This window comes from Haliotis asinina, chromosome 1 (assembly GCF_037392515.1).
Source record: "Haliotis asinina isolate JCU_RB_2024 chromosome 1, JCU_Hal_asi_v2, whole genome shotgun sequence".
In the NCBI taxonomy this organism is placed as follows: Eukaryota; Metazoa; Mollusca; class Gastropoda; order Lepetellida; family Haliotidae; genus Haliotis; species Haliotis asinina.
In genome coordinates, this window is record NC_090280.1 from 31,376,454 (window position 1) to 31,391,309 (window position 14,856).

Here is a 14,856-nt window from a genome sequence, read left to right on the forward strand (position 1 = left end):
ACTTTGCAGTGATGGTAGTTGTGTGATGTACCGAGGTAGCCGAGCTGTGGATAAAATAGCTGGACACCTTGCAGTGATGGTAGTTGTGTGATATACTGAGGTGGACGAGCTATGGATAAAATAGCTGGACACCTTGTAGTAATGGTAGTTGTGTGATGTACTGAGGTAGCCGAGCTGTGGATAAAATAGCTGGACACCTTGCAGTGATGGCAGTTGTGTGATATACTGAGGTGGACGAGCTATGGATAAAATAGCTGGACATCTTGCAGTGATGGTAGTTGTGTGATGTACCGTGGTAGCCGAGCTGTGGATAAAATAGCTGGACACCTTGCAGTGATGATAGATGTGTGATGTACAGAGGTAGCCGAGTTATGGATAAAATAGCTGGACACCTTGCAGTGATGGTAGTTGTGTGATGTACCGAGGTGGACGAGCTGTGGATAAAATAGCTGGACACCTTGCAGTGACGGTAGTTGTGTGATGTACCGAGGTGGACGAGCTGTGGATAAAATAGCTGGACACTTTGCAGTGATCGTAGTTGTGTGATGTACCGAGGTAGCCGAGTTATGGATAAAATAGCTGGACACCTTGCAGTGATGGTAGATGTGTGATATACTGAGCTGGACGAGCTATGGATAAAATAGCTGGACACCTTGCAGTGATGGTAGTTGTGTGATGTACTGAGGTGGACGAGCTATGGATAAAATAGCTGGACACCTTGCAGTGATGGTAGGTGTGTGATGTACCGAGGTAGCCGAGCTGTGGATAAAATAGCTGGACATCTTGTAGTGATGGTAGTTGTGTGATGTACTGAGGTGGACGAGCTGTGGATAAAATAGCTGGACACCTTGTAGTGATGGTAGTTGTGTGATGTACCGTGGTAGCCGAGCTATGGATAAAATAGCTGGACACGTTGCAGTGATGGTAGTTGTGTGATGTACTGAGGTAGCCGTGCTGTGGATAAAATAGCTGGACACCTTGCAGTGATGGTAGTTGTGTGATATACTGAGGTGGACGAGCTATGGATAAAATAGCTGGACACCTTGCAGTGATGGTAGATGTGTGATGTACCGAGGTAGCCGAGCTGTAGATAAAATATCTGGACACCTTGTAGTGATGGTAGTTGTGTGATGTACTGAGGTAGCCGAGCTGTGGATAAAATAGCTGGACACCTTGCAGTGATGGTAGTTGTGTGATATACTGAGGTGGACGAGCTATGGATAAAATAGCTGGACACCTTGTAGTGATGGTAGATGTGTGATGTACTGAGGTGGACGAGCTATGGATAAAATAGCTGGACACCTTGCAGTGATGGTAGTTTTGTGATGTACTGAGGTGGACGAGCTGTGGATAAAATAGCTGGACACCTTGCAGTGATGGTAGGTGTGTGAAATACTGAGGTAGTCGAGGTATACATGAGTATAACTGGACTCCTTGCAGTGATGGTAGGTGTGTGAAATACTGAGGTAGTCGAGGTATACATGAATATAACTGGACATCTTGATATCGCTTAGTCGTATGGACCTGTGAAGGTCCCGAGGTAGAATAGGCCTTCAGCAATCCATGTATGCCATAAAAGACGACTATGCTTGTCGTAAGAGGCGACTAACGGGATCGGGTGGTCAGGCTTGCTGACTTGGTTGACACATGTCATCGGTTCCCAATTGCGCAGATCGATACTCAGATCGATTGGTCACTGGACTGTCTGGTCCAGGCTTGAATATTTACAGACCGCCGCCATATAGGTGGAATATTGTTGAGTGTGGCGTAAACTTACTCACTCACTTAGTCTTATTAGATGTGTGGGTGAAGTGTTTGTGACAAAATGAAGGCATCACCCAACAATAGTATTTATTTAATGTAATTTGGCAGGTAAAGTAAATGAACCATGATCTAAAGGTTTAAGGTTGCTGCAGCCCTGGCATTCAACAGTTTATTTGTGCGTTTAGTAAAAGCGGACTTACACCAAGGGCGATACAAAATTTCGGTTTTGGAAGAGGGAGGATTTGGTTGGATGAGATGAAGTGCACAGGAGCCGAATCGTCTTTGGCCAATTGTTCACACAGGCCATGGGGAGATGAAGACTGTGCCCACAATGAAGATGTCGGCATCATCTGTGATCCAAGTTAGTAATCAACTAGACACGTATTTGCTTGAAAGTAAGAGACATCATTTTTATCTAGCTGTAGTTATTGTGCAACTCGTTCATTGTTAGAACACGGCGATGATCCCTAGGAGGAAAAGAAACAAAGGAAACCAAAAGGAAATAAGAAAGAAAGAAATCTTAATTTTTGCAAAATTTATCATTTCACAAAAAGTGAGGGTACTACAGTTTGGGATACAGAGGAAATATAACGGGTTCGATTGGTCCAGTTGATGTAACACGTGGGGTGTTAGATGTCTATTCCGAAAAACCCATCTCCAATAATCAGTAATCAATGTGTATCAGTTTGAATTCATAATGGGGCTTCATGTGTGTTGTTTTTCTTCTTCACCAGGTGACATAAAGATGAAGCTGACACCAAGCTACAAAAGGGGACTATTGCAGGTATTCCACTCTGGTAGCTGGGGAACAGTGTGTGACGATGGCTTTGGACAAGTAGAAGCTTCAGTTGTGTGCAGGGCTCTGGGGTATCAGTAAGTAATACTACTGTCAAACAAGCCTATTACAAGCAGCTAAACGTTAAACCAAACCTAGCTTCATTATCTACAACAAACTTACACTAGTTCAGGTGTGCAGATGTGTCTTTCTCCCTATCTTTATGGGGCACCGAGATAGCCTTGTAATTAAAGGCTTTTGATCGTCAAGCCGAGGACCTGAGTTCGATTCCCTGCATGGGTACGATGTGCGATTCCCATTTCTGGTTTCCCCCTTCGTGATTATGCTAGACTATTCCTAAGAAAACTCACGCTTTCTATTTATTACAGGGGAGGAAAGGCAATCGACGGAGAGAGTTCAATGAAAATGTGGTTAGATGATGTCCAGTGCACGCTGCTAGACACAGATCTAGAGGACTGCAAGCACAGACCATGGGGGACGCATGATTGTAACTCTTCTGAGGCTGTTGGTGTCGAGTGTTTCTCATTTCCTGAAGGTGTGGTTCGGATCATTTCTCTTTAAACTAATCACTGAATTGCTTGGGCAAGGGTGTTTACAGATCGCTGCTGTGTGGCAGAAGTATAATGTATTGGGATGTTTAAGGTGACACACACACTCTTTCTGAAAATAGTGTCAGGTATTAACGTCTTCCGAATATGACAAATGTGATGTATTTGCGAACACCTGCCATCATCACCGTTGTGAAAAACGTACTTATCATGTTGTTTCAATAGAACAATTCTGTGGCTTGTTTTTATATCCAAATCAGTCTTTGCATTCACAATGAAATTCAGCATCTACGAATGGCTATTCAATAGTATATATATCAAATCCACCCACCGCAAAATCTGCTTTAAATGCACCACATACTTCAGGAAACAAAATAAGCGAGAAATGTTATTGTGTGTCTGGGAAAGGTAGAAAACTGCTACAATAAAATTGACATATTAAAGTCCATACAAACGCTACTTGACACTACATTGGCTTTTTAAAATGACCCGCCCTAACCACCCTCTCCCTTTCATGTTTACTGAGAACATCTTGTTTAAGAGCGGCTGCCCACCTCCTTTCAGATGACGCAAACATGAGGATACGGTTTATTCTAGTGTTGTCACGTTTAACTCACTCACTTATATTTTCAGTTATTTATATTTGATGCAAAGGGATTGAACTAAATACTGAATAACCACACAAGTGTCAGCTCTCAATATGTTGTACTCAGTGCCAGCCTAAATATACACAATGTCTTTCAAAGACTACAATAGGGTGTCCTTAAAAGACAGCCACCGTCTAATTCGAGCAATCCATTTTTCTTTCTGATTACGACAGGAAGTCATACAATACTATACTGAACATATGTACTATGATATTATCTGAGGACATAACATTGTCCAAGAGGTACAAAATGACAGATCGTTTTTCATGTTCTGCAGTTTTTAGAAATATTATACCCGAGTGTGTAGAGATGAATTATTTCTCGTATACCGCAGTACCCTTATATGTGAAATGTTAGATAGCTTTGCTAATGAGTCAATCAAAATATAGCAGAAGCTTTTATAACTTTGGACATCGAGAATATAGTTAGTGTCACTACTTTATCATAGCCCTCGTAGTGAAACTTTTGATTACCCTACTGTAAACTTTACCTTTGTAAACTTCAGGACAAGACTTATGAATGTTAGTGACACAATAAAGTTTAATACCCTGTTCACAGTTTATTCAATTTCCATGCAGGAAGCGAATACGCTGTAAGTCACCGTGGTCTCTAGTATAGTGATCTACCTTCAGTTGTTGGTAATCTTATAGCCTGTTTTCCTATTGTATTGTCATCTAAAGTTAAACTGTTTTAGAGTGGATTACGTTTTTGTAAATTGAAATCTGTGATAAGTTAGTTGCTTCACTGTCTTCCGTTGTCATGATATATAATTTACTTGCTTTAGGTCACACAATAGCTGAAATGTGATCTAAGCGCACTCATTTACTCCAGTTCAGAATGCCAAAGTCTGTTAAACCAAGTTATCTTCAAGAGGAGTTTTATGCAGAAATCTTTCGAATGGTCGTGTATATTAGAGTCAAACCAACACCATGGTCCTCACATCAACACATTTACCCATTATGTGTGCTCCTCAGAGGCTACAGCGGCAAGAATATTCTCCACCACCAGCACGACAGGGGAAGGAATACTGGAGCTGTACTATAGAGGACGGTGGGGGAGAGTTCACTATTCTGGGTTCGGGCGTGAAGAGGCGACAGTTGCCTGCAGAATGTTGGGACATAACACGTAAGACATCTAATGATCTTCTTGTCTGAAACGTCAGTCAATACATCATTTTACTTTATGTGAAGAAAATGAAGCATGGTGTTTTGTTGTTTTTTTTTTCAGCAGCAGTCTATCAAAATACGGCAAAATAGATTTGACCCACATTTGACCATTTCTTTTCAATGAACCCGTCAAATGTTTCGAAACAGTTTGATGCACTCTACTTTATATTTAGCATTGCAGCCAAAGCCAGCTCATCTCCAAACACCGGCAGCGAATCACAACGCGATATATTAGAAAAGGTCCATTGTCTTGGCAATGAATTCACTCTGAACGAATGTCTTCATTACCCTTGGGCTGCTGGTAACTCGTCATCAATAGTAGTTCGAATACAGTGTCATTACGGTAAGTAAACTTCTTTCTTGAATTTCTAAAAAGACGGTGCAATATTATGGGCTTCTGTAACGGTTCATTGTTTGTTCCAGCTAATCAAATACGCTTGAACTCGACAACTCCTGGACAGGGACGGGTAGAAGTACTACACAACAATGTCTGGGGAACCGTCTGTAGATGGGCGTCGTTTTTCTCACAAGAGGCACAAGTTGTGTGCAAAATGGCAAATCTGCCCTGGTAACTACACCTGTGTGCCACTAAACAGTTTTAGAACAAGATTACGGTAACCTTGAAAATTCCCAGCGAGGCTTAAGAACGAAAGTTTAATGTTTTCAATTGGCTGAACAGTCTCGTTAGTTTAATTGTTTGTCTATTTTCAGTTTAAATTTATTTTTGCTGTCGTAGCTCCACGAAAGTGAGAAACAGTTAATTATTAAGGTTTGTTATCATCTTTGTGATTGTCTGTTTGAGGACAAATGCCACTGTGACAACGTCTTATGGACCAGGTGAAGGACTTATTTGGCTGAGTAACGTCAACTGTACGGGGTCAGAGGCCTCCCTATATGAGTGTTCCCACTCTGTATGGGGAACAACACCAGGCTGCTCTCACAGTAGTGATGTTGGCGTGATATGTCGTGGAGGTAGGTTTAGCAAAGTTTTGAGTGAGCTTTATACGGTAGTTCTGCTAGTTGTGAAAAAGTAGTTAAAGTGGGTAACGATGTTTCAGAGGTGGGTTTCACAAAGTGTGGGTGGATAATGATGGTGGTGCGGGGTGGCGTGACGTGGAGGTAGGTTTGACAATGTAGTTTCGTAGGGTGGTGTTATGTGGAGGTGGATTTGACAATGTACTTATGTGGGATGGTGTGATGTGATGTGGAGGTAGGTTTAACAATGTACTGATGTGGTGTGATTTGGAAGTTGGTTTGACAATGTTGTGATTTAGGGTGTTGTGTGATGTGGAGGCAGGTATGACAATGCAGTGATGCGGGGTGGGGTGATGTGGAGGTAGTTTGACAATCTAGTGATGTGGGGTGATGTTATGTGGAGGTAGGCTTGACAATGTAGTTATGTAGGATGATGTGATGTGCAGGTGGGTTAGACAATGTAGTGATGTTGGGTGATTTGGAGGTAGGTATGACAATGTAGTGATGTGGTGTGAGGTGACGTGGAGGTAGGTATGTCAATGTGTTCATGTGGAGTGGTGTGACGTAAAGGTAGATTTGGCAATGTAGTGATGTGGGGTGATGCGACGTGGAGGTAGGTTGGACAATGTAGTGATGTAGGGTGATGTGATGTAGAGGTTGGTTTGACAATTTAGCGATGAGGGTAGAGTAACGTGAGGGTAGGTAAAACAATGTAGCGGTGTGGTGTGATGTGTCGTGGAGATAGGTATAAAAATTTAGTGATGTGACGTGATGTGACGTGGAGGTATGTTTGACAATAGGGTGATGTGGCGTGATGTTATGTTTAGTTAGGTATGACAATGCAGTGATATGGGGTAGTATGATGTGGAGGTATGTTTGACAATGTAGTCATGTGGGGTGATGTTATGTGGAGGTAGGTTTGACCATGTAGTGATATGGGGTGGTGTGATGTGGAGGTTGGTTTGACAATGAGTCATGTGGGGTGATTTGCAAGTTAGTTTGACAATGTGTTGATGTGGAGTGGTGTGACGTAGAGGTAGGTTTGACAATTTAGTGATGTGAGGTGATGTGACGTGGAGGTATGTTTGACAATAGGGTGATGTGGCGTGATGTTATGTTTAGTTAGGTATGACAATGTAGTGATATGGGGTAGTATGATGTGGAGGTATGTTTGACAATGTAGTCATGTGGGGTGATGTTATGTGGAGGTAGGTTTGACCATGTAGTGATATGGGGTGGTGTGATGTGGAGGTTGGTTTGACAATGAGTCATGTGGGGTGATTTGCAAGTTAGTTTGACAATGTGTTGATGTGGAGTGGTGTGACGTAGAGGTAGGTTTGACAATTTAGTGATGTGAGGTGATGTGACGTGGAGGTATGTTTGACAATAGGGTGATGTGGCGTGATGTTATGTTTAGTTAGGTATGACAATGTAGTGATATGGGGTAGTATGATGTGGAGGTATGTTTGACAATGTAGTCATGTGGGGTGATGTTATGTGGAGGTAGGTTTGACCATGTAGTGATATGGGGTGGTGTGATGTGGAGGTTGGTTTAACAATTTAGCGATGAGGGTGTTGTGATGTGAGGGTAGGTATAGCAATGTGGTGATGTGGTGTGATGTGACGTGGAGGTAGGTATGACAATGTGTTGATGTGGAGTGGTGTTACGTGGAGGTAGGTTTGACCATGTGGTGAAGTGTTGTGGTGCAATGTGGAGATAGGTTTAACAATGTAGTGATTTGGGTGGTGTGATGTGGAGGTAGGTTTGACAGTGTAGTGATATGGGTGGTGCGACGTGGAGGTGAGTTAGACAATGTGGTGATATGGTGTGATGTGACGTGGAGGTAGGTATGACAATATAGTTATGTGGGGTGATGTGACTTGGAGCTAGATATGACAATATAGTGATGTGGGTTTGGTGTGATGTGGAAGTAGGTTTGGCAATGTAGTGATGTGGGATGATGTGATATGGAGGTGGGTTAGACAATGTGGCGATGTGGTGTGATTTCAAAGTTGGTTTGACAATTTTGTGATGTGAGTGTCTGACGTGAGGGTAGGTATAACAATGTAGTGATGTGGTGTGATGTGACGTGGAGGTAGGTGTGACAATGTAGTGATGTTGCGTGATGTGATGTTGAGATAGGTTTGACAATGTAGTGATGTGGGGTGGTGTGATTTGGAAACTGGTTTGACAATGTTGTGATGTGGTATGATGTGATATGGAGTTTGGCTAGACAGTGTTTTGATATGGTGTGATTTTGAAGTTGGTTTGACAATGTAGTGATGTGGGGTGGTGTGACGTAGAGGTAGTTATAGCAATGTAGTGATGTGGGGTGATGTGACGTGGAGGTAGGTTAGACACTGTAGTGATGTGAGTTTGGCGTGACGTGTAGGTAGGTTTGGGAATGTAGTGATGTGGGGTGGTGTTATGTGGAGGTAGATTTGACAATGTAGTGATGTGGGGTGATGTGACGTGGAGGTAGGTATGACAATGTGTTGATGTGGAGTGGTGTTACGTGGAGGTAGGTTTTGTAATGTAGAGATGTGGGGTGGTGTGATTTGGAAGCTGGTCAGACAATGTTGTGATATGGTGTGATTTTGAAGTTGGTTTGACAATGTAGTGATGTGGGTCTGGTGTGACGTGGAGGTAGTTTTGGGAATGTAGTGATGTGGGGTGATGTTATGTGGAGGTAGGTTTGATAATGGTACTGGGGTGATTTGGTGTGGAGATTTTCAAATATGTTTTTTTGTCAATTTAGTGATGTGGCGTGGTGTGATGTTGAGGTAGGTTTGACAATGTAGCGATGTGCAGTGGTGCGACGTGAGGGTAGGTTTGACAATGCCGTGATGTGCAGTGGTGCGACGTGGAGGTAAGTTTCACAATGTCGTGATTTGCGGTGGTGTGATGGTGAGGTAGTTTGAACAATATAGTGCCCGCATCTATACTACGTACTATTTTGTACTGTATGTCGAATGGCCTTATATGCATGTAACCTATCTATCTATCTACCTATCATTGTAGTGATGTGGGGTGGTGTGAGCTGGAAGTTGGTATGACATTGTAGCGATGTGGGTTGGAATGATGTGGAGGTAGGTTTGACAATTTAATGATGTGGGGTGGTGTCATGTGAAGGTAGGTTTGAGACAGCTGTTGTACGGGGTGGTGTGACGTTGATGCAGGTTTGGTTTGGGGGCGTGACTGTTGAGTTAGTCCTGCAGTGATTAGGTATTCATGCGTTTGTTGTAGATTGTTTTGTTTTAAACATTTTATTCATGAGAAAAGGATTGGGTACAAGTTACACAACTTAAAACACCCTCTCCGTAGTAGTTACAGAACGTTATTAACATTCATTATACCATATGGAAACACACGGAACAGTTCCAGTAATAAGGAAAATCGTTTTGATTGACAAAAATATGTTTGAATAGTTGTAAATATGTTTTCGTTTATATGAACAGTCAGAACTGTATTGCCATGAAATAGTAACGCAGAGTTTTTATTCATATTGGTAACACTGCGTAAATTAGTCACCATGGTAGTTCTCTGTTGAGTATATAATTGACAGTCAAATAGGTAATAATCAGAATCTTCACAAACATTTCCTCAAGCACAACTTGGGTTATCTCGTATACCAGGACGGAACTGATCATACTTCGATTGACTACACATGTAACATAGTTTGTAAGGACGACATTAGTGTGACATTAGGACGACATTCTCGGTCCAAAGTCAATATACTGAAGGGCAGTTGTGACATCAATATTAGATTCAAAAGAATTCAGTGACATGCTTTTTTCCACTTCAACTGGAAGTTCATTCCTCATTCTAACTATGGATGGAAAATACGAATTTATTATTACACACGGATAAGCGTGAGGAAAGAAGTGAGACGTCATCAGAATTACGAAGATTATAGTTAATGTTTAAATGCTACTCTCCCAGGAACAAGATCTTTAAGAGAGGATGGTGCCATATTACTCTGCTTTTTGTAAAGATTCCCAACCAGTTTCATAATACAGATGTTCATGATGAGTATATTTGGGTAACCCTGTTACAATTCTTGCTGCTTCTGATAGCAGTTGTTCAAATTTATTTTCTTGATACTGAGCGCATCCATCCCAAACTTGACACGCATATTCGAAATGGGATCTTATGAACATTACATAAATTCTATTCAATACAGAGCACGGTAATAAAAAAATGAGTTTACCTAGAGAAGATGTCATTTTTGAAGTTGCTTTTACAATATTATCAATGTGATCAGACCGTGTAAATTTTTTTGAAAATGTCAATCCCAAATGTTTATGATTATTAACTGTTTTGACACGAACCCCGTTGAAGTATAGCTTAAGTGCATCAACATTCTTACGTAAGGAAAAACTACTAGTAATTAACTCAATTTTATCATGATTATATATTATAAGCCACCGCTTTGTCCAAACCCGTAGTCTTTTCCAGTCTGAATTCAATTCTCTTTCAGCAAATAGACGATCATGAGAAGTTAAGCCTAGAGAAGACTCATTAGCAAATAATTGTGACAAGCAATCTACATCATCAGCAATATTGTTGACATAATCAAGGTATAAGAAAGGACCGAGGAATGACCCTTGAGGGACACCACCTTATAAATACCTCGGCGTGAATAGGACTCCTTTTACAAAGACGCTTTCTGAACGTTTACTTATGTGATCAGCAAGTCAGTCTAACAGTGACCCATGAATTCCGTATTTTTCTAGTCTCAACAATAAACCCTCATGCCACACACGATCAAACGCATTATAGACATCACAGAAAACCCGTAGAATAGTGTTTTTATCGTCCAAAGCCTCACAGGTTTGGTAATATATTAAATTTAAATTAATGGACAGTTGAATGACCAGACTGAAATCCTGATTGGTACTTATACAATAACTGGTGTGAATTAAAGTAGTTGTACGGACGTTCAAGCACCACTCACTTAAATACCTTGATCAAACCTGTAAGTCTATAATTACAAGACATTGAGCGGTACCCATTTGGAATACTGGCATTACATTTGCTGCTTTCCAGATACTTGGATATATGTCCTACTGTTCAATGACTGATCAAATACGATGCATGATGGGACACTTTATGAATGTCCTACAATTTAAAGAAATTTACGACTAATTCTGTTAGGTCCAGAATCCTTTTTTAAGATGTAAACATTTGATTGTATCATACACTTCATTTTCATCAATTGTTACACGATCCAAAACAGAATCAGTGTGTTTGTTAAAGAGTGGCATGTCTGTGTTTTCTTTATCAATACTGGATATAGACTGGAAATACTTATTAAGTGTCTCTGCTTCCTGCAAACCAGTGTGTAACGTTGGATTTTCATCTGTTTCATTTTGTCTCAAGGACGGAATACAAGTGACCGATCCTGAATCTTCCAGAACCGAAGTAATTTCCAATTAGAATTGTTATTACTGGAATACAAATCAAGTAAAGGTTGAGACTAGCGTAAAAAGATTATTTTGCGTAACATTTCATATTATTTACCTCATTTCTTTGTTTCTTATAAGCCAAAATATCTACTAAATGAATATACTATGGGCCTACGAAGTTCCGAATTGAACCAAGGTTTATCAGTTGGTCGTTTTACAAGGAATACACACCGATATAAAACGGTTGAGATGCTTATAAAATTGTGCACCGGCTTCATTAAGATTCCTGCAACTAGTAAAATATGTTATACCGATTTTTCTCATTAATCATAGCATTTAGTTTCTTATAGTCACCTGTCTGTCACGTTTCTCTTATAGGTTAACTTTGTATTTTCATGGGCACCAACAGCGATATAAGTACCTTTGTGATCACTGATACTATGACATAAATGTATAATACCACTGTCTAAAACATCAACATCTTCAAACATATTGATGGGATCAAGTAGTGTGCTCGGTGTTTTCGTCTCTCGTTGGCACATTAAAAATATTTTTGTGGGATAAATAATTTGACCCATATAGATTCATCACAGTTGTTTTCAAGAAGGCGTAATCTCGTAAGACAGAGATCGTGATTAATATAATGCATTATACCGGAAAGGTTAAGGCTATGTACAGTGATATATACACACATAGAAAACAAAACAGCAGGATGTGTAACGACTAGAATGTGGATTTCAAAGTTAATTACATTTTACATATTAACAATCCATGAAAATCTTTGAATATCACAAATCACAAAACTATCTCAGTTTTCTCCTTATACTGATCGAGTTCTGACTTGTCATAAATCACACGAGTACGTGTGTGAGTGTTTTACCTTTAGCTACACCTACGAAATGTATGTGTATGTATTTGGATTCTGTGCGAGTATTTTATCTTGTTATATCCCGTTTTCCAGATACTCTGCGTATCAAGCTGGAGCCGCCAGGTAGTGTCCATAATGTCTTTCTTGGTCAGCCCATAAGTATCAAGTGTGTGGTCGACTACTCCAACTCCCCAGTCTCGTCGTTCAGGTGGACACACAGTGGACGTTCCTACAGTGGACAAACATTCAGTAAAACAAAAGTATCCAAGTCTGACTCGGGCACATTGACATGCAATGTCCATAATGTGACGGTCTCTACTCGAATCAACGTGTTGTGTAAGTGCCCCATGGTATAAAGCATAAAGATTATAATACATTGTTTTCATAAAATGCATTACACATGTATAAAATATGGATACAGGTATTTCGAAGAGGACACTTGGCTGTTTGGATAGTCATAAGGGATTATTTGTGTGGCACGCATCCAACTATATTCTATGAAAGAAGTAGGGTAACTTCCTTCTTAAGGAGAATAAAAGTGATGAAAATAATGGATGTTTTGAGAGTGCATCACCACTGGCATTTGCACCTCCTCATGGTCGTTTTTTTCAAAGGAATCGCTCTATAGAGGTGATTGGTGCATGACGAGAAATTCTCATGGGTACGAGTTTCATTATCAAGCAAAAACCAAAAGCACAACGAGAAACAAACACTAACAACTGAGTGATGTTAGATGATTAGCAAAATTAATGGCCTACAGTGATTTCTCGACCTTCATGAAAACCACCCAAATCAAGAAATTAAAGACACCCCATGCCCGTCAATGCGACTACTGGAGGTGCGTTCATAAGATGTCTGTGTTTGGGTGGTTTGTAAACACTCATAACACTCTATCCAAATCAGGTTCCCCTACGTTTTAAAGAGTAAATTTGTGTTTAATGTGAGATGAATGCCAAAGGTATGCTGCTCACAGATCAGTCATCAGAGTTATATTAAAGTCAAACCACGAATATAGGCGTTTTGGAGGTCATGTAGCAGTAGGTTTACAGCTCCAATATCCAATTTAAAAACCTGTGCTCAAAATGTCAACAAAAATGTCATATGTTTCATTTTACTACATTTAATTTTGTAAATCACGATGCTATTTTCAATAATTAGCAACTAAGCTAACTAGGAACCACTACATCAGACATTTGTAAATGTACACCGAGGGAACACAACGTTTTGGAGTATGGACATATTCCTTCAAGGATGCTTTCGACTGATGATGGTGTAAGTATATACTCCAAAACGTTGTGTTACTCATAATAAAGATGTTGACAAGCGATCCATGACATTCTCTTCATATCTCTCACATCTTTATGTCCAAACAATGGTACCATTGATGCTGGTGTCGGTGACGACCTTCGTGTGCAGTGTGTTGTGGTCACACAACTGACAAACAAGTACAGGGCCGACATTCCTCAAACGTAACGTAGAAAAGTCCGACTAAGGGCAACTGACCTGTATCGCTGACCATGGACAAATAATGTCTCCTGAACGGGCAGAAGTAACTGTTAATGTGAAATGTAAGGGCGACAGCTTACATTATGTTATTGCTCACTTGGATGATATTAGGGAATTGGTTTTTGTGTGGCGATTTAGCAATACTCCATTTTACACAAAGATTATAGGTGCATTCAGAACAATATGCTCTTTTAACCTGACCGGTGATCATCAAATGTGGATGGTTTGCAAATCAAAATATAATTCATTTGGCATAAGTAGCCTGTTTAAACTCCAAGGTAATTAGCTATTCTTGCTATAGATTTCCATGAGGATGTATGATTTCCACTTTGCGATAGGCAACATTCCCTCCAGGTTGAGCTACCTTAACTGTTTACAAATCACAACCTTGAGGAACAGTCGAGCATGTTCTACATGAAGAGTGTCATATGACGTTGACCTTGGATTTGTTCAATGAAGGTTGAAACAGTTAAAGCCGCAGTACAGTCTTCAAAGGATTAATATACATGTCGAGGATATTTGCTATTCTTGAACACACTTCACTTTTGATTCGTAGATATGAAATTGTACATTTGTACAGACGACTCTTCCTTTGGTAGGAATTTCTTAATTTTCCCATTATTATTTGTATGACATTCACAGGGTGTACTTGTCTTATGATATTGCTCATTGTGTACTGTGAATGTTTGATGCTGCGGTTATATTTCAAACCTTGCAAAACATTAGCATGGATCTCGCATCTGACATAAGATCCACCGGAGATCCACCTGTCGAATGTTTCTGAATAAGTCTCATTTTCTGATTCGGGGAACCTATCGTGCCCCGCTACCAATAGTCAAGGGACATAAACTGAAACAGGCATCACTGTCTGTGCCTAGCCCAAATATCATGTGCTCTGTCTAGACATTGAGCAAAACGGACTTTATGGATAATGTTTTATTTGATGGTTTGAAAAACACATCAACCTATGTTTAAACAGAGTACGGTTCCTCAGAAGACATGTCAAATATATTTTCGTAAATGACAATGAACAATATAATCATATGACATAAATCATGAATGTCCCCAGACAGGCCAGAGATACACCTGGAAGCAAGCAATGATACTCTGGCTGTCAGAGTGCATGCACAATGTGTAGAACATGCGACTATTGTAAAACATCTGAGACAAATCTTCC

At 40.4% G+C, this 14,856-nt stretch overlaps 1 protein-coding gene across 1 annotated transcript in view; it reads left to right on the forward strand.

The window, feature by feature from the left end:
* Positions 1 to 14,856, forward strand: part of LOC137278483 (scavenger receptor cysteine-rich type 1 protein M130-like) — a 34,286-nt gene that overhangs the window by 13,476 nt on the left and 5,954 nt on the right. The window contains exons 3-10 of the mRNA XM_067810841.1: positions 1,950 to 2,125; positions 2,499 to 2,637; positions 2,929 to 3,095; positions 4,730 to 4,880; positions 5,095 to 5,264; positions 5,345 to 5,489; positions 5,724 to 5,893; positions 12,267 to 12,509. Of these exons, the coding sequence (XP_067666942.1) occupies positions 1,950 to 2,125; positions 2,499 to 2,637; positions 2,929 to 3,095; positions 4,730 to 4,880; positions 5,095 to 5,264; positions 5,345 to 5,489; positions 5,724 to 5,893; positions 12,267 to 12,509 (1,361 nt within the window). The remainder of the gene's footprint in view (positions 1 to 1,949; positions 2,126 to 2,498; positions 2,638 to 2,928; positions 3,096 to 4,729; positions 4,881 to 5,094; positions 5,265 to 5,344; positions 5,490 to 5,723; positions 5,894 to 12,266; positions 12,510 to 14,856) is intronic.